Raw genomic sequence first — 21,250 nt, forward strand, 5'->3', positions numbered from 1 at the left:
GGTATTCAGATTTTCATGATAACAATTTCAGATTTACATAAGAAAAATTCAAATTTTTATGCAAAAATTCATATTTTTATGAGAGAAACACAAAAAGGGGCCACACAGATCAAACTCAGAACTGTGCTGTTAAGAAACAACCTCCTTAACCACATATCATTCACCTCCACCTATGATTTATAGAAGGAAATTCTGAAAATTCATGTTCTTTTGTATGATTAAATGGTACACAAAACATGCAATATGTTATCAAGTTGTCAACTTTTAAAAACAATATGAAATGATGCTTTATTATTTGAAAAGTTTTCTTAAATCCAGATCCTACAAAAAGAAAAAAGTTGCATCTCATTAACCTGTCCAAATTCACTGATCTTCTGTTTTATTACTGAGTCCACGAATTGATAAATCATAAACTATTTCCTCAATTTTTTTCAAGTCATATTTCAAAGCATCGTACCGTTTGCGCAAAGAATCATTTTTCAAATTTAACAGCCTAAATCCAGCATCCAGTTGTGTGACAGATTTCTTAATCAGCAATGGTTCTTGGTAATTGCCAGCAGTAACGGAGTTTACAGCCAAGCGAGTCTGAAAAGTATAACAAAAAATTCAACAGAAATTTGTTTTAAAAACGGGAAGCAGATCTTATAAATAAAAAAAAAAACAATCCCTTGAATATATATTTCTTTATTGCCCACAAGGGGCTAAACATAGAGGGGACAAACAAGGACAGACAAAGGGATTAAGTTGATTACATCGACCCCAGTGCGTAACTGGTACTTTATTTATTGACCCCAAAAGGATGAAAGGCAAAGTCGACCTTAGCAGAATTTGAACTCAGAACGTAAAGGCAGACGAAATACCACTAAGTATTTCGCCCGGCACGCTAACATGTCTGCCAGCTCACTGCCTTCAATCCCTTGAATATACTCTAGTTATAAACACAGTTGTGCTTTTTTTTTTTGGAAGGGGGTTGTCATGAAAAATTTCAGTAAAAATACATCACATTACAGCAAAACTTTCAAAAATGTAACCTTTCTGTAATACTAGGGATTGCTGTACACTGAGTTTATGTTGTCTACAGATGGATGCATAAATTAGCTTAAAAGGAACAGGAATCAAAGATAAAATATGTTCCTGTCTCAAATAGAAATGTTACAAACAGATTCCCATAAACTGGGTCTTGGACATCTTCTTAAGCAATCACTAGCAAACTTTGTGGTTCTCAAACTGATAAAACCAGTCCACTTCTCAAAAAATATTATCAAAATTTGCACACCACTCCCCCACGTTCTCAATGAGACGGCAAAATTTTGCATCCAAATAATTGTGTTTTTCTTAACCAAAATATTTCACAAGTTCAAAAACTTAGAAACCAACCTAATTTTGTTTAACGCTAATTTTATTTAGCCCTGTGGAGGGCTCTTCATTGGGCCTTGGGCCCAAAAATGACACCTCATGCATTGAGTACATATTAAATTTTATTAAACTTGACCGAAAAATGATTCTTTACGCATTTTGCCCCTGAAACCCCTTCCTTTTCAAATCAATCCCACATTTTTAACATCATCCCTTCCCACTTTATTTTCCACCAATCTCCCTTTTCTATGCTTCCAAGATCCATCTTAGAACTGCCATTACCTTATTGCTAACACCATCTATTATCTGTTATCAATCTCATCACCCTGGTATGTCTGTCACTGACAACCCACTTTTCCTCCTACCTCTTTGTCCACCACTTTAGCCACCCCTACATACCTGTGACATCCATCTACCTGTGTACATTTCTCCCCACTCACTGCTACTCCCCCACACCACACATCATTCGCACATTTTTTGATCTACCTACAGATTTATCATACTATTTGCTATCCTTGCTTCCTCCTTCCTGAGCCATTCCTATTCTTTCAACTAATTTGATATTTATCAGCAATCACACTTTCTATTTCTTTACTACCCACAAGGGGCTAAACACTGAAGGGACAAACAAGGACAAACAGATTAAGTCGATTATATCGACCCCAGTGCATAACTGGTACTTATTTAATCAACCCTGAAAGGATGAAAGGCAAAGTCGACCTCGGCGTAATTTGAACTCAGATGTAGTGACAGACAAAATACTGCTGAGCATTTTGCCCGGTGTGCTAACGTTTCTTATTTCTTTATTGCCCACAAGGGGCTAGACATAGAGGGGACAAACAAGGACAGACAAAGAGAACAAGTCGATTACATCAACCCCAGTGCGTAACTGGTACTTTATTTATCGACCCCGAAAGGATGAAAGGCAAAGTCGACCTCGGCAAAATTTGAACTCAGAACGTAATGACAGACGAAATACTGCTAAGCATTTCGCCCGGCGCGCTAACATTTCTGCCAGCTTGCTGCCTTATCAGCGATCACACTTTCATTCACCTCAGCATCCAACTCTAGCCATCTGTCTCTCATCTCTCACATTCCAATAAACTCATCCATCCATCGTTCCCAATCCTTAGACCAACCTTCTTGTATCTTGAGAGAATCTACTGACATCTCATCTTCACCATTATTGTCTTCGTTCCAGTTACATCTATACATTCTTATATAAGCTATACTTCCCTGGGCATGGATACATTGAAACTCTTACGTCTGGCAGCTGACTTGGCAGACACCCATAAAATTATTAACCATCTTACAAACAATAACTCTGAGCACCTTTTCAAACTCCACCTGTCTAACACCCGTGGACATGTTTACCAAGTCAGAAAACAGCACAGCTCCCATGACTTTCAGAAACATTTTTTCATGCTAAGAGTTGCTGAAGCATGGAACAAACTGCCGGCATCAGTTGTTATTTGTCGGAGCACTGCATCCTTCAAAACTTCCATGCTTCCTGAGATTCGCCAACACTACACCTGATTTTCTCCCCTCCATACACACGCAAGCATGTATCTGACTCATACACTGTCCGCTTTCCAGACATTTGTACATTACTGCAAATACTTTATACGCACCTTTGACAAGTTGTGGTGCACCTGAGCACTGTATACAATAATTTCATTATTATTCTTATTATTATAATGCAGGATAGCCATGTATCTCCTCTATAGCAAGAACCTTGTGTTTGTTCTACTGCCTAGCATAATGCCACCTCCAACTCTAATATAACCCCAAGGTCTTTTCTTTGTCTTACAAGTCACAAGGTAACCTCACTAGTGCTGGTATCAAAAAAAGCACACAGTACACTCTGTAAAGTTGTTGGCATTATGAAGGGCATCCACCAGCCACAGAAGCCATGCCCAAAACGGACATTGGAGCTCAACGTAGTACTCTGGTTTGTTGGATCCGGTCAAGCCAGCCAACCTATGCTAGCATGGAAAACAGACATTAAATAACGATGATGACAATGATGATGATGATGATTCTAACAGGATTTATCACTTACAAGTTCTGTTGCCATTTGTAAAAGGCCCATAAGGAAATCTTCAAGATCCAAGTGAAAACCACATTTTCTATCCACTTTTACTAAAAACACAAAATAAAAAGGGAAAAATTATTAACAGTCTACAGATAAAGCAACATTTTCTTTAACAACCATTTCAAAGCAAAACATGACATAAAGCTTGTGAAAAAAACACATTGCTACTCAATCATCAACATACTCTTTTACTTGTTTCAGTCATTTGACTGCGGCCATGCTGGAGCACCGCCTTTAGTCGAGCAAATCGACCCCGGGACTTATTCTTTGTAAGCCCAGTACTTATTCTATCAGTCTCCTTTTGCCGAACCGCTAAGTAACGGGGACGTAAACACACCAGCATCGGTTGTCAAGCAATGCTAGAGGGACAAACACACACATACATATATATACGACAGGCTTCTTTCAGTTTCCGTCTACCAAATCCACTCACAAGGCATTGGTCCACCCGGGGCAAGACACTTGCCCAAGATGCCACGCAGTGGGACTGAACCCGGAACCATGTGGTTGGTTAGCAAGCTACTTACTACACAGCCACTCCTTTTCATGTTTTTACATTTTGTACCTATTTACAACAGATATTCCTGTGAAAATGGCCTTCTTACAACACATACACTTATGATAACAGCTTTCTTTAATTTCCTATGCAAATTTATGTGCTCTAAGCTGGTATTACACCAACCTATTTTACTGTAAGTCGAAGCAGACTGGCAAAGTCAATAAGTCATTGAACACAACCAACTGCTATATTATGACTTCAAAGGAACTGCAGACTATTTGTTTCAGGAAATGATGTATCTTCTTTAAATGGCTTTGGTCATTGGACTGTAACACTGCCACCAACATGGTTTTTTGTTTTTTTGTCCATTATGCTGAATGCAACACACTTCGTCTGAAACTCTCCATTTATCTGTTCCCTCAGAAACAAACGGCTAGCGTAACCTTATTGTGAAGGGAGGTAACTCGTGCAGCAGTGACCATCACCAGATATATTTTTACTTAGAATCGTTAGAGCATTGGATAGAATGCCTTGCCTTTCATCAATAAATAATGAGTCTAGTGTTGGATCAATTCTCTCTCCTCACCTTCTCTCTCTCTCACTCCCTATATATATATAGGCGCAGGAGTGGCTATACCAACCACATGGTTCCGGGTTCAGTCCCACTGCATGGTACCTTGGGTAAGTGTCTTCTACTATAGCCACAGGCCAACCAAAGCCTTATGAGTGGATTTGGTAGACGGAAACTGAAAGCCCGTAATATGTGTGTGTGTGTCTGTGTTTGTCCCCACCAACATCGCTTGGCAACCAATGCTGATGTGTTTACATCCCCTTTAACTTGGCAGTTCAGCAAAACAGACCGACAGAATAGGTACTAGGCTTACAAAGAATAAGTCTTGGGGTCGATTTGCTCAACTAAAGGCAGTGCTTCAGCATGACCACAGTCAAATGACTGAAACAAGTAAAAGAATAAAAGAAAATACACACACACAGATCACTTCGTGCTTTTAATAAGATGCCTTCACTTTGTCCAAGATTTTTAACAATTCCTGGTACTTCTTTACCCACACCCTTACCTATCCTCATTAAATTCCTGTGAAGTTTGGAAAAACTGTTGTGCTTAGGAACCAATTTATGCAAGTCAAAAGAGAAATCAGAAGAAACAACTTACAGCCTAACATCTCAGCAGTGTCTTCATAACATATTAAACCATGGTGTTGAAGGTAGAATAAAAACGCAGCCAAGAATGAAAGCCTTTGTGTGACGAATCTCCAATGATCGTGGAATCTAAAACAAAAAGGAAACATTTTAATACATCGAATGTATTTTTATAACATGTTTCTATAACATTTTGGCTTGCCCTTAAATCCTATTCACATACACTAATGTATTTTGCTATTAGCTAAGTTTGAACTCTTTAACCCGACATTCCACATGCATATCCCAAGTGACGGGACGCCCTGTTTGCCGCGGAGTCTCCAAAGACGCAGGAACAGAATGACCTCGAAGCCGCCAGTTGCCGATCAGATGCCTCTTGGAATTTTCACCAGAGCCCCATTGGCCAGGCTGTGGCCCTAATACTGCTTGGTGCCAGACCATTCCGCCTTGGGTGGCCCTACCAGGAACCAAAGTTCCCGATGGCACAGTTCTGACACTGCCCATTTACACCACCCTACCGCTTTGAGGATATGCATGCGAGATGTCGGGGACTGCTTGTAAATTCAATATTCCCATGAAACTTCTATAAGAGAAGAAGCTGGCTCAACCCACCCTGGGTGAACGCCGTCACAAGTACAAGTAAGAACAATGTATAATTGAAAAATAGATGGAAAGGTATTTGAAGTGCATGACTAGCCCACATGATGTGTATATATATATACATATAATATATATATGACAAACTTCATTCAGTTAGAATATAAGAGAGGAGTGAAATAGCTTTTGGAACATTTTATCAAACAATTTCATTGAAACAACCATGTGTGTCTCTGGTGGCTCAGTATATTTTGCTTCTTGTAATTCTTTACAAGTCTGCAGGATGCACATACATCATATAGAGAGAGATTACGCAAACCAAGTTGCAGCTTGTGAGGAAATTAGCCAATGAATCAATAATTACATCCAACTTTTGAAGAACTAGAAGTAATGCACTCAAAACTAAGATGAAGCTACACAAATTTCAGTTCCTAAAGTTCTTTCATGACCATTTCCCCAACAAAACAAACTGACTTAAATGTTCCAATTGATTCTGAAAGTAATCACCTGGGGATTTAGTAAAATAATTAACTTTGCCATTATCAGACTAGTGGATTAGCAGAATCATTACAAAGGTATTTATTCCTGCTCTTTTAAGTTCAAACTAGCCAAACTCAACTTTGTCTTTCATCTATCTGGTATCAATAAAATGAAGTATTAGTTAAGCTACTTGGGTAGATATTATGGACCGATTTCTTTGGTTCGGTCGAACTTGCGATGGATTTAGGTGGATTCCAGTATTTCAGTTTATTTCACCTTTATGGTACACCTGTTCTGTTGTGCATTAAATTCAACTGATGATCTAGTGATGTGCACAATTCTTCTTTATCAAAATTTTGTTGCATACCTAATTGAATATTAGCTGATGATTCATTTTCTAAGGTGATGTTTAAACAAAATTTTAATATTTTCACTTTTTGTTCAGTTTACCTGGATTTACCTGTAATTAAAGTCAAAAGTTATGCAATAGAATTGATTAAGAACCCTTTCTTTAATTATGTTCCAAATATCACATTAATATGTTGATAAGTTAAAAAGTTAGAGTTATTTAATGAAGCTAGTCTAACTTCATGATTATTTTAGAATTTAATTGAAACTCATGAGGGGTGTATTTTGGTCAGAAACATAATAACGAAAGGGTTAATCCCCTTAGGCAAATTCTGCCCTTTTCATGTTATTAAACTGATGCTTAAAATATAACTTAGCAAAAGGTTCCTGCATAAAATTATGCTTGAAGCCTATTTGAATGTGAACAGGAGATTTTGTATCATAGAACTAGTGATGGTTTTAGGCAAGCTGGTATCTAAATTATCTTATGATGTAAATCCAATATCTCTTAGTTAACACACTTCCACAATGTTAGTTGAGGTTATGCAAACCAGATTTTATATTCTTAATTTATTTTCCTGTTAATGGATAATTAAAGGATTAATTATGATTATGAAGCACAAGACAATTAATAGTAACAGGTCTTCAAAGAGTAAAATGCTTAAGAGACTACTATGGATTTATATAAATGGATTCCACTGGTGTATAACTAGCAAAGATGAAAACAAATCTGCACACATGCCTAAACATATGAATTCCCTTCATTAAACTTATAATTAAATATTCCTATTGTTACAATAAACAATCTTTATATTCTGGTAACTATCAAGAAACATAGACATCTCAGTTGTATCCAATAGCATCTGAACCAAATTGAGGTTAGATGATTTATAACCTTACATTAAAAGCACTTCTCAACTCCCTATACTTAAAATTACCCTTCCTATCCTACACATGTCAAACTGCTGTAAATAGCAAGTATTCTTTATCATATACCTCACATCTGTAACCACATACATATATGGATTCCTTCACAACAGACCATCTAGTATCCCCTCCCCCTACCCATATCGCACAGGGGTCGATATAATTGACTTAATCCGTTTGTCTGTCCTTGTTTGTCCTCTCTTTGTGTTTAGCCCCTTGTGGGTAGTGAAGAAATAGGTATTGAAAAATATTAAATTAAAATATTAAAATATATAAGTAGTTCTTCCAAATAAAATATTGAAACACATACAAAAAATTTAAGACAGAGATTACCTGTAGAATTGGTTATCAGGCACTTTGCTTGCAATGTTTGCATATTGTTCCTTAATTTTGCTAAAATAACCTTTGGCTTTTTCACAGATTTCTGGGACTGAAAGAGAACCGGTAAAATAGTAAAGCAATACTGAATTATAACATTAATTCTTTACTAGCTGGACCCGTGAAAAACTCACGGAAAACATAAAAAATGAAAGCATCTGTAAACAGTGTACTGGTGCCATGAGAAGTGTTTGTATATTCTGACCGTCTGTCTTTACGTTCTGATTTCAAATTCTGCTGAGGTCGACTTTGCCTTTCATCCTTTGTGGCTCGATAAATTAAGTACCAGTTGTGCACTGTGGTAAATTTAATCAACTGGTCCCCCTCTCCCCACAAAAATTTCAGGCCTAGAAAAGTATATTGTGACAGTTACAGAATATAGAAAGTAATGTAACACCAATGACTATATAATCCAACCAAAATATCTCAGTTACACAAACGTAAACGTAAATACTATTTAGACTTAAAATACATTGTACATATTCAAAGAACCTTCTTGGTTCTGGGTTCAATCCCACTGCATAGCACCTTGGGTAAGTGTCTTCTACTATAGCCTCGGGCCGACCAAAGCCTTGTGAGTGGATTTGGTAGACGGAAACTGAAAGAAGCCTGTCGTATATATGTATATATATGTATGTGTGTGTGTGTGTCTGTATTTGTCCCCACAACATCGCTTGACAACAGATGCTGTGTGCTTACATCCCCGTAACTTAGCGGTTTGGAAAAAGGGACCGATAGAATAAGTACTAGGCATACAAAGAATAAGTCCTGGGGTCGATTTGCTCGACTAAAGGTGGTGCTACAGCATGGCCACAGTCAGAAGACTGAAACAAGTAAAAGAGAGTATATATATATACACACACACACACACACACTATAGCCTTGGGTCGACCAAAGCTTTGTGAGCAGACTTCGTAGATGGAAACTGAAAGAAAATCTGTTGTATATATGTGTATATTTGTTTGCGTGAGTGTGTCTGTATCCCCACCATCACTTGACAACTGATGTTGGTGTGTATATATATATGTGTGTATGTATGTTACAGTCATTTAATTGCAACCATGCTGGAGCACCAACTTCAGTTGAACAAATCGACCCCAAGACTTATTCTTTGTAAGCGTAGTACTCATTCGATCGGTCTCTTTTGCCCAACCGCTAAGTTGCAGGGACATAAACGCACCAGCATTAGTTGTCAAGCGATGGTGGGGGACAATACACAAAAATATACACACACACATACATATGGGCTTCTTTCAGTTTCCATCTCCTGAATCCACTCACAAGGCTTTGGTTGGTCGGCCCGAGGCTATAGTAGAAGACACTGGCCGAAGGTGCCATGCAGTGGGACTGAACCCAGAACCATGTGGTTGAGAAGCAAGTGTTTTACCATACAGCCATGCCGCACATATATATATATATATATATATATATATATATATATATATATATGTTTCATGAAACAATTGTACTACTCTACCTTGGATATCCTTGTTGCTTATTTTGATTATAATCACCCCATTTGATTTATATGGATAATACCATACCAAATTCTGGTGCCTTTAACTTAAGTACCATATTCATCTGAATCTAAATTTTGCTGAACTTATATATATATATATATTCCTGCTGACTAGTTCTTCCATTATTTCTAGCTATTGTATTTATGGCCTTACTGATATGTAAATGCTTCCAAGAGTACTGTCTTTGGTGTATTGCTAGGTTTACCTTGTGAAATAGAAATCTATAGGCACAATATGGGAGAACTAGATGTAAACTGGTACCAAATATATATAACAAACCTCTTTGATGGTTCTCAACCTGATGAATTGACTGTAGTAGAGTTAGCACTTCTCTGGCTGTGTCTTCCAGGTCGTTCACAGCTTCTCTGATTTTCTGTAGAAACCAAATAACACAAATTTCAATTGAACAAGGCCTTTTCTCAAAAATTTCATGGAATTGATATTGAAACATTATTCACATTTTTCATTTTTTCATTTTTTGTTGCTTGCGAAGACCTGTTGGGGCAAGTAAAATCGGAATCAAAACTGAACCAATCCTATGACTGGCACCTGGCAGTTGCCAGTGCCGCTGGACTGACACCATTTAAACCCTGTGCTTGAGGAGACCTACTGAGTCAAGTACATCAACATCAAAAATCAATGGAAATTGTAGTTGTGATCCCTGTGCCGGTGGCATGTAAAAAGCACCATCTGAACATGGCCAATGCCAGCGCTGCCTTGACTGGCTTCTGTGCTGGTGGCATGTAAAAAGCACCAACCAATCATGGCCACTGCCAGCCTGTGCTGGTGGCACGTAAAAAGCACCCACCACACTCACGGAGTGGTTGGTGTTAGGAAGGGCATCCAGCTGTTGAAACACTGCCAGATAAGACTGGGCCTGGTGCAACCTCCTGGCTTCCTAGACCCCAGTCGAACTGTCCAACCCATGCTAGCATGGAAAACGGACGTTAAACAATGATGATAATGAAGAGTAGGACTTGTAACCCTATTTTAGAGTCTCTTACACTGAAAGGAAGAAGGGGATAAGTTATAAAGTAACTTAAGACCTGGTTGGAATTCTTGCAAAAGAATGGAATCAGCTAAAGATACCCGAAGACCAGGTGGTGGTTTTACACCAGATGATAGGTTACCAGCCAAGAAGAGAAAGAGACCCTATGGTGAGTTTCCAGTTTCTGTTTACAAAATTTCAGTCAAAAGATATAGGCTGACCCAAGCCTGTGGTAAAAGATACTTTGCCAAATTCCAACACAGTTTCTTTCAAGTACTTCGCATGTCCTCAGCAGTCACAGCCCATGTTTCACTACCATGTAGCATGGCTGTTCACACACAGGCATCATACAATGTGCCTTTCACTCTGAGAGAGAGGCCCTTGTTGCCAGCAGAGGAAGGAGCTCTCTGAACTTTGTCCAGCCTTATCTTATTCTCACAGCTACATTCTCAGAGCATTCCTCTCCACTACTAACTTGGTCACCTAGGTAACGGAAGCTATCTACTACCTCTAGTTTGTCCCCCTGGCAGTTGATGGAGTCTATTTCTGTACATTTTCAGCGTTTATTGTACATGTGTATCTTCCACATACAAAAGCCAGTTTCCCTGTTCATCTTCCTATTATATTACTGCACCTTTTATGTATCCAAAGCTTACGCCAGGTGTTTCTACCTTCACCTTTTCTATAGATTGAGCAGGGCCATCTACCTGAAGGGATTTGTAATTTGTCTGCCTTCCTACTTATAAAGACTTTGGATTTTGTTAAGTTAACTCTAAGGCTCTTTGACTCTACCTGCAACTTCTCTTCTTCAGGTAGTGATTCAGCTATAAGAGCAAGGTCATCAGCTTAGCAGAGCCCCCAGGGACATCCTGTCTTGAATTCCTCAGTTATTGCCTGGAGGACTATGATGAACAAGAGGGGGATGAGTGCTGATCCTTGTTGAACCTCTACTTGTACCCTGAATTCTTTGCTGTACTCCTTGGCAACCCTCACCTTACTGGTAGCATCCTTGTACATGGCTTGTACAGCTCTCACCAACCATTCGTCTATCCCTAGTTTCCACATTGACCACTAGATAAGGGATCAGGGGACCCTGCCAAAGGCTTTCTCCAAGTCATCAAAGGCCAAGTACAGAGATTTATCTGCGGCTAGGTATTTCTCCTGCAGCCGTCTTACCAGAAATATAGTGTCAGTGGTGCTTCTCCCTGGCACAATACCAAACTCTCTCCCTTATTAGTTGGACTATGACTATCTCCGTAAATTTCATCACCTGATCCAACAAGTTGATACCTCTCGAATTATCTCTATCTAAGGCATCACCTTTACTTTTGTAGCAGTTGTCTATGGTGCTGTTACACCAGTCATTGGGTATGACTCCTTTGTGAACCACCTGATTTACAACATGGGTGAGTAGACTATAACCCACGCTGCCAGATATTTTAAGCATCTCAGCGGTGATTCCTGGTGGACCAGGGGTTTTTCCTGTCTTCATATCCTTAATTGCTTCATCTACCAAGGTTTTGTCGATCTGGGTAGCTGACCCCTCAATTGGGTTGATATTTGGCAGACTCCTTCCATTCATTCTCCACATTCAGCAGTCTTTCATAATGGCATTTGAAGCCTACACATGTACCATCATCCATTCAGACACATTTCTCTCCTATGACTTCCTCTCACACACTCTCTTGCAATCTAAAACACTTCAGTTCTTTTGTCCTCATGTTGCTGAACATAGGCAAACTTCTTTTCTGCTTCTCCTTGGCTAGATATACCTGTTTTCTAGCTTCCCTTCTGGCTATCTGATACAGTTCCCTGCTACTCCCCATTGTTCCAGTCCGTTTCTTTGCTCTAGCACTGCATCATTCCACCACCACGTTACCCTAGGTCTGCTTGGAACTTTGCATCACCCACAGATGGCACTCAGTAAGCTGTCCTGCAGGAATTCCCAGTTGCTTTTTATGTCATAGGTCTGTAGTTTCTCCTCACTCATCAAATTTCTCAGTTAGGATGTCCCTAAATCTCTGAGTACATGAAGGGTCCATAAGCTTTCAAATCCTTCTTTTCCAGATTAGTCTGCTTCTTGGCATCCTTCTGGCTCCGAGTCTAAAATCATTAACCTTTAGTATTTAAACCGGCCATATTCTATCTGTTTATTGTTCAAACATGCCAGATCTGACCTCCCATACCTATGCTGCAATGTCATTCTAAAAATAAGCAATTATAGCATTAAAATCTCAATGTTATGAGATAATGCATAATTAATTCAAAACTGTGAATAAATAAGCATTACATTTGACAGAATAATCTGAATGCTAAAGGGTTAATGACTAGTCTATGCAGGAGGATACATTCTTCGCCAGGGAGGGTCTTTGTATTTAAGAGCAACCATGCATCCCACTGCCTGATGAGAATGTAATTGATCTGGCTAGCTCAGACACCTGATTTGTGTGTTATCGAGTGACTGGCTGGCTTCCTGAAGTTGGTGTTGCAGATCAATAGATTATTTGCATCACAGAACTCCAGGTGCCTTGTTCTCTCTTCATTTCCTGAATGAATTCCACGAACCCCATGTACACTACTGAAAATACTAGGCTGCTGGCCAACATGCCCACAGAAGTCCCCAGCCACAAAGAGGAGATTCTTGTCATTTGTCTAAGAGGTAGCCTGCAGAAGTGTTTAGTTACAAAAAATTATTTTCTAAATCTGCCGGTCAAAAGGTAAAGACCTGAGAAATCTTTACAGTAAAAAAAAAAGTAGAGAACCCAGCTAATATGTCGGGGGGGGGGGGGGGGATTTAGCTGCGTTTTCTAGCAGGTTGAACAACCATGTAGCCGCTCCCTCATGGTGTATAAGGTAACAAAGACGCCTTTTGTTTTCATATTGTCTATTTTAAAAATATATGCAATAATCGCAATAATAAATAATTCAAGGCTTCTTTTGGTTTTGTTTTTGGCGAATTTTCGCATAACAGCTAAAATATATGCAGCATGGAATTTTGTTAGTGAACATGTCGTGGTCTCAAAGCGACAAAAATATTTTGGCAAATTAAATTTAAATGTTGAAGTGAATCTAACAGTTTTTGCGTGTTTTTAAATGTTTTATAAACACTTTCCACACTGCAATTGTTTTTGTTTCAGTATACGAACTCAGATCAGGTCACTTGCTATGCAAGTACATCACCTAAAAACTAAAATATATTTAATAAGAAATGAAAATTTAAGCGTGACAGCTAAAATATATTTAATAATAAATGATGATCCGTTCCAGAATCTGTTGATTGGTGTGAGATATGTTTACAGTCTATAATTTTAATTGGTCTGAGTATTTTTGTTTTAATTTTCATTTCTTATTAAATATATTTTAGCTTTCGCATTTAAATTTTCATTTCTTATCTTTATACATAAAAGTCAAGTTGTGTGTCTGTCTCCTACGATTTAGATTTCTAACTACTCCCACATTTTGCGGTGCAGTTTAACCAAAACCGGGTATCTTATAGTCGTGATTCATATCGAGCCCTTCTGGGTATTAGCACGCGTCTACGATGAGTCTACGATTTAAAAAAAAAATTTACCATCATTTTTTTCCATTTTAATGCATTTTTCGCTATTATATAAGGGAAGTAACTCTCTAAAAATGTCTACGATGAGTCAACGATTTAAAAAAAAATTTACCATCATTTTTTTCCCATTTTTAGTGCAATTTTTTTGCTATTTTTTGGCTATAACTCTCTAAAAATGCTTATATAGTTATTTCCCTTACAAACCCGAGCAACGCCGGGCAATACTGCTAGTTAAATATATTTTAGCTTTCGCGTTTTAATTTTCATTTCTTATTAAATATATTTTAGCTGTCTCGAAATAGTTGTTTTTGATTTGTCAGTTTGCATTGATCCGTAGCAACTCTCGCCTCGGTCAAGCCGTCACGCTTCAATGAAAAAGTGTCTTTTTTTGTTTTCTGTAGGAGAGGGCTGTAAAAATACATTAATTACATCGAGCGCCAAAATATACAGAAGCAATTTTTATTTTCATATATAATATATATAAAACATGTACACTTTTTAGAACTTGGTCATTTTCACATTCGTTCGAAGCTGATCATTCACGCCATAGCTACTTAAGCAAACAAAAAGACGGTACTACTAGCGAACAGTGGTCACGGTGCGCGCACTCGCGCATCCACGCTAGTTAGACGTAAGTAGTCGATCCTACAACGGCTTGTGCGTATGTTTGTATTTCAAGGCTGAAGAAAATTAAATAATATTTTTCGAACAAAGTAAATAAAACGCAAAAGTAAATAATTGGTACTTGTTAATTATCGTGGTCCCGGTTTTGCACACGCGAATTCGCGCATGCGCGTTAACCCCCCCCCCCCCCCTAAAAAAAAAAGGTGTTGGATTTCACTAAAAATATATATGTGTGTGTGTGTGTGTGTATATATAACATTTTCAATTTTACACAAAAAAATTACATAGTCGCTTTCCTCGCGGATTTACAGATAAATGAATTAATTACTATTTTACAGAATAAAATTAATGAATTAATTATATAAATTAAATAATTCTTGAAAATTAATTAATATTAATAATATTTTTTGAACAAAGTAAATAATTTATAAAACTTGGTTAATTTTTTTTACACAAACGCGAACGTATATAATTTGTGAAACTTTTTTTTTTTTTACAGACGTATATAATTTGGTAAACTTAATGAATTAATTCTTCTCATCATCATCATCGTTTAACGTCCGTTCTCCATGCCAGCATGGGTTGGACGGTTCGACCGGGGATCTGGGAAGCCAGAAGGCTGCACCAGACTCCAGTCTTATCTGGCAATGTTTCTACAGCTGGATGCCCTTCCTAACGCCAACCACTCCGAGAGTGTAGTGGGTGCTTTTTACATGCCACCCGCACAGGTGCCAGGCGAGGCTGGCAACGGCCACGGTCGGATTGGTGCCAGTCGAGGCGGCTCTGGCATCGGCCACGATTCGGATAGTGCTTTTTACGTACCACCAGTCCAGGGGTCCTGGCATTTGCCGGGTGTCACACTTGCCCCAACATGTCTTCGCAAGCAAAGGGGTTTGGCTTGGGTGCCTGTCGTCGGATGAGGTTCGATATCAACTTCGCTTGCCTCAACAGGTCTTTGTGTATAAATGTATAAATTTTTCGCACTAAATTCTTTCCGTAGAATTTATCAAAAAACGCGCAAAATTATTCCGTAGAATTTATCAAGTTAAAAAACGCAAAATTAATATATTTTTTGAAATTGCAAATTATTTAGAATATAAAACAAATGAAGTTAAATTTTAAAAATAAATGTCATATACTTATACTCTGTAAGGTGCTGTGTTCACACTTCAATTTACTATTTTCTAGAAATGTTGCTTTTCTAATTGAAACAATTTTTCTCAATCTCCATTTAAAAGTCCATCATGTCTCTTGAGACATATCAAAATGAACAACTTTGAATTACGCGGCGGCGGTGGTGGTGTGAGGTTCTAATTTTTTTTTCTGATCTCTCTTTGCCCCCTCTTTATCTCAGTTGTTCATTCCGCTGATATTTAGAAAAATTTTCGCGCCCAATTTTTGTTGTCGCGGGAAAAGATGAACGATTTAAAATAAATATATCTTAATTGTAGTGTGAGAAAGTATATATATTCTGATGACAAAATATATTATCTTTCAATAACATCCCAAATTTATAGACTATATCGTGTAGGTTTAAGAAATATATATATATATATACACATATATAGCAGAGAATGAAACATCTTTCATCTGTCTCCTCACCACACCTCCATCTAGGGGGGCAAAGAGAGATCAGAAAAAAAAATTAGAACCTCACACCACCACCGCGTAATTCAAAGTTGTTCATTTTGATATGTCTCAAGAGACATGATGGACTTTTAAATGGAGATTGAGAAAAATTGTTTCAATTAGAAAAGCAACATTTCTAGAAAATAGTAAATTGAAGTGTGAACACAGCACCTTACAGAGTATAAGTATATGACATTTATTTTTAAAATTTAACTTCATTTGTTTTATATTCTAAATAATTTGCAATTTCAAAAAATATATTAATTTTGCGTTTTTTAATTTGATAAATTCTACGGAATAATTTTGCGCGTTTTTTGATAAATTCTACGGAAAGAATTTAGTGCGAAAAATTTATACATTTATACACAAAGACCTGTTGAGGCAAGCGAAGTTGATATCGAACCTCATCCGACGACAGGCACCCATGCCAACCCCCTTTGCTTGCGAAGACATGTTGGGGCAAGTGTGACACCCGGCAAATGCCAGGACCCCTGGACTGGTGGTACGTAAAAAGCACTATCCGAATCGTGGCCGATGCCAGAGCCGCCTCGACTGGCACCAATCCGACCGTGGCCGTTGCCAGCCTCGCCTGGCACCTGTGCGGGTGGCATGTAAAAAGCACCCACTACACTCACGGAGTGGTTGGCGTTAGGAAGGGCATCCAGCTGTAGAAACATTGCCAGATAAGACTGGAGTCTGGTGCAGCCTTCTGGCTTCCCAGATCCCCGGTCGAACCGTCCAACCCATGCTGGCATGGAGAACGGACGTTAAACGATGATGATGATGAGAAGAAATTAATTCATTAAGTTTACCAAATTATATACGTCTGTAAAAAAAAAAAAAGTTTCACAAATTATATACGTTCGCGTTTGTGTAAAAAAAATTAACCAAGTTTTATAAATTATTTACTTTGTTCAAAAAATATTATTAATATTAATTAATTTTCAAGAATTATTTAATTTTATTCTGTAAAATAGTAATTAATTCATTTATCTGTAAATCCGCGAGGAAAGCGACTATGTAATTTTTTTGTGTAAAATTGAAAATGTTATATATACACACACACACATATATATTTTTAGTGAAATCCAACACCTTTTTTTTTGGGGGGGGTTAACGCGCATGCGCGAATTCTGCACTGCGCATGCGCAAGTCACCTCGTAGGATCTCGGGTATCGGGTACCTACGTCTGGCGCGCGCGCGCGCGAATTCGCGTGTGCGAAACCGGGACTACGACAATAGACAAGTACCTATTTTTATAAACAAACTATGGTCAGGGTTAGGGTTAAAAAATTAGGTTTAGGATTAGGGTAAGGGTTAGATTTAGGGATAGGGCTAAAAAGTCGCTGTAGGATCGACTGCTTACGTCTAGCTAGCGCGAGTGCGCGCACCGGGACCACTGTTTCTCTGTCTCTAAGTAAATAAATTATTTTTATAAATAAACTAAGGTTAGGGTTAGGGTTAAAAAATTAGGTTTAGGATTAGGGTAAGGGTTAGATTTAGGGTTAGGGTTAAAAAGTCGCTGTAGGATCGACTACTTACGTCTAGCTAGCGCGGATGCGCGAGTGCGTGCACCGGGACCACTGTTCGCTCGTAGTACCCCAAAAGACTATCTTACTTGAAGGATAGTATATAGTAAGAAATTCGTAAAATCAGCTTCGAATGAATAAATAAATCCTACTACTTTCTAAATGCATTTAGTACATCATTGTTCCTCCTGGGGCCGTGTTTGGAAATAAAAACGGTGAAGAGAGAGAGAGAAATACATGTCAGACACAACTGATGCATACAAAAGAGAAACAAAGAATCATTTTTGTTAATTTCCGTTTACCTCTCGAATTTCCCGTTCAGAATCCAAATATTTTTGGAAAGAAGCAAACATAAGCGTCAAATCGGATTCCTGAGCCATTCTGTTTCCTAAGAGAAGACGAATGCTGAGAACATGCGGAGCTGAACTTTTAGATTCGTATTGTCAGAGACCCGTTACTCGAGAAGAGGGTGGTGATGGGTATTACGGTGATAATATTTTCGGATCTTTTCGGTTTGAACGGCAGTTTTTTTTTAAATAATTTCCACGTAACTAAACACTTTTAAACTTCGTATACTGGTAGAATGTGTTTATAAAACATCTTTTTCTCTTGGCTTTATTGAGAAAATTCTATAGTTTTGTAGTGATGCTACAGTGTAGGGTTCGGCGCGCATGCGCAGAATGGGACTACTTCCGGGTGGCCACCGGAAGTCTTCCCCATGCGCATGTGCGGGAAAACATCTCTCGAGCCCGCGAACCTCAAATCGCTCTCTTCGGCTCAAGACAGCACTGCGATCGGTCACGGTTTTCCTGGCTCTGACAGCCACACACCAACTTCAACCAACTTCAACCAACCTCAACGACCAACACCAGCAATACATCAGAGGCTGTCTATTCCCCCATCAGACAACGTACAACCATGAATCAATAAACCAAGTTGTCTGTTCACCTTTAACCTGAGTTTCGTCTGTTTGTTTTCTACAAGAATTTTTGTATGTGACTAGAAAGGATCTCGACACCCTGCCAGTGCTTCGATGATAGATCCTTTCACGTTACAATTGGTGACCCCTAGTTGAGAAAAAGAACAGGATAGAAAAAGACACAGCGAACAGGTTTTTTTTGGGGCCGAAGAGCGCGGAAATTCACATTTATTTTCCTATTTTCCTCCTTTTCAGCACGGCGAGGTGGGTCAAATAGCCTTATTCATCGCACACAGTACAAAAAAAAAAAAAAACAAAGAAAAAAGAAAACACACACACATTCATTTTTTTTTTTCCTTCTGTATTTTGTTTTCCTTGTACACACTTATTCCTTTTTTTTGCTACCCACGAGGTGCACACACAAACACAATTTTGAATTGCCTTCTCGGTTCCACGTGTTCTCTCTCCACTTCTAGACCATACCTTCTGCCCCCTTCTCACAGATTCCTTCCGACAAAGGCATGGCTTCAGGTTTGCCTTCATTTACGGGGGATATGGGCCTGTGGTTTGCCCAAGTGGAGTGGTATTTTGATGCACATGCCATTTCTCCACAGCAGCAGTTGCACCTGCTATATTCCGGCTTACATCCCCGACTCGCCGCATCGATCAGGGATCTAATAATAAGTCCCCACCCGGATGCCACATACGCGTCTGTGAAAGCAGAAATCCTCCGCCGCAACACACGTTCGGGGGAGAGCAATATTCAGATTGCCACGATGGCCGATGGAATACTGGAATTTCCGAATCCATCTCCATCGCGAGGCCTCTGTGCATGTATAGGGGCCCTGCGCAAATTTCACTAGCCGAGCGGATTGATGCGCTCACGCGGCGAATCGACGATCTATCCCGTGCGATCGAGCGCCGACAACGCAGTCGTAGTCGCTCTACCAAAAGGGCAGATCGGTGTACCCAGCCGTGCACTTTCAAGCCCTCGGAAAACTAAATCCGGAGGAGGTGAGCACGTCACCTTCTTCCATCTCGTTTCCCAAACATCGTGCATTCTATGTAAAAGATCTGGTGTCGAAGACATTCTTCATGGTAGACACCGGTTCCTGTTGCAGCATCTGGCCCCTTCGTCTGGCTGCAGACAAGCCGAAGCGCTCTTCGATTGTCTTGCATGCTATTGACTCGTCTCCCATAACCACTTACGGTCAGATTTCGCTGCGCCTCAACCTCAACCTTCGCCGAGACTTTCGATGGGTTTTCGTCATCGCTGACATCCCACATCCTATTCTCGGCGCTGATTTCCTGGATAGGTTTAACCTATTGGTGGATGTCAGGCGTCGGAGGCTTCTTGATAGCACGACGTCGCTCTCTACACCGACTGGGAGTTCCACCACTGCGGTCCTTAGCCCGACATTCTTGTTGCCACCTCTGGAGACCCATTTCACTCTCTTTTGGTTTCATTTCCGGAGCTAGTGGACATTGCCTTTAAACCGGAAAATCCTACCCACTCGACCCTCCATTTCATCACCACCAATGGGCCACCTGTATTCTCACGCCCCCGGCGCCTAGCGCCAGACCGACTAAAACGGCCAGAGCCGAGTTTGAGCACATGCTTCAACTTGGCCTTATACGCCCCTCCACCAGCCCATGGGCATCTCCCCTTCATTTGGCGCGAAAGGGCGAGTCTGATTTTCGCCCGGTTGGAGACTATCGACGCCTCAATGCCGTCACAATAGCCGATCGCTATCCGATTAGAAATCTCCGGGACTTTACAGCAAATCTCCATGGTTGTACCATTTTTTCGAAGGTCGATCTGATACGCGCTTACCACCAAATACCGGTCAACCCAGCCGACGTTCCAAAACTGCAATCACTACCCCGTTTGGGTGTTTTGAGTTTTTGTACATGAGTTTCGGTTTGCGGAATGCTACTAGCACCTTCCAGCGTTTCATTGATGAGGTTGTCCGCGGTCTTGATTTTGTGTTTGCCTATGTCGATGACATACTCATTGCGAGCGACACACGAGAAAATCATCTCCGGCACCTTTCTCAACTCTTCCAGCGTCTTCGCGCGTATAGCATACGCATAAACCCCGACAAGTGTGTTTTCGGACGCTCTTCCCTAGATTTTCTAGGGCATCATATTGATTCGACTGGAATCAGCCCCCTCTCGTCAAAAGTCGATGCCATTCAACGCATCGCACCCCCCACTTCCTTGCGCCAGCTCAGGCATTATCTAGGGATGGTCAATTTCTACCGACGCTTCATTCCCGGTTGTGCAGATAAGCTGCTACCTCTCACCAGGCTGTTAAAGGACTCTCCTAGAAAGGACAGTCAAGTCACCCTCTCTGTTGAGGCAGTGACAGCCTTTGAGTCCATTAAGAAGGAGCTGGCTTCTGTTTCTTTGCTTGCACATCCAGTTCCTGGTGCTTCTCTCTCTTTGACTGTGGACGCATCGGACACTGCGATTGGCGCTGTGTTACAACACACAGTGGATGACCATGTTCGACCTCTAGCCTTCTTTTCCCGTCAACTGCAACCAGCTGAACGACGATACAGCACCTTTGATCGTGAGCTCCTAGCGATCTATCTATCGGTTCGTCATTTCCAGCATCAACTTGAAGGGCGAGATTTTGTGA

At 39.8% G+C, this 21,250-nt stretch overlaps 1 protein-coding gene across 1 annotated transcript; it reads right to left on the reverse strand.

The window, feature by feature from the left end:
* Positions 1-259: 259 nt before the first annotated feature.
* On the reverse strand, positions 260-18,147 carry LOC115213101 (translin). Its single transcript, XM_029782026.2, has 6 exons — positions 17,990-18,147; positions 9,638-9,731; positions 7,794-7,890; positions 5,122-5,237; positions 3,419-3,498; positions 260-585 (listed from the first exon to the last, which is right to left on the reverse strand). Exons 1-6 carry the CDS (start codon positions 18,065-18,067, stop codon positions 364-366), a joined length of 687 nt encoding a protein of 228 aa, XP_029637886.1. The 5' UTR covers positions 18,068-18,147; the 3' UTR covers positions 260-363.
* Positions 18,148-21,250: the final 3,103 nt, after the last annotated feature.

The sequence above is a fragment of the Octopus sinensis genome, linkage group LG6 (genome assembly GCF_006345805.1).
Source record: "Octopus sinensis linkage group LG6, ASM634580v1, whole genome shotgun sequence".
In the NCBI taxonomy this organism is placed as follows: domain Eukaryota; kingdom Metazoa; phylum Mollusca; class Cephalopoda; order Octopoda; family Octopodidae; genus Octopus; species Octopus sinensis.

Coding starts and splice junctions, on each gene's coding strand:
- LOC115213101 (XM_029782026.2), bottom strand. CDS start 18,067: ATGGCTCAGGAATCCGATTTGACGCTTATGTTTGCTTCTTTCCAAAAA. Junction 9,732..17,989: donor CTGAACGGGAAATTCGAGAG/GTAAACGGAAAT, acceptor TGGTTTCTACAG/AAAATCAGAGAAGCTGTGAA. Junction 3,499..5,121: donor CACTGCTGAGATGTTAGGCT/GTAAGTTGTTTC, acceptor TTGTGTTTTTAG/TAAAAGTGGATAGAAAATGT.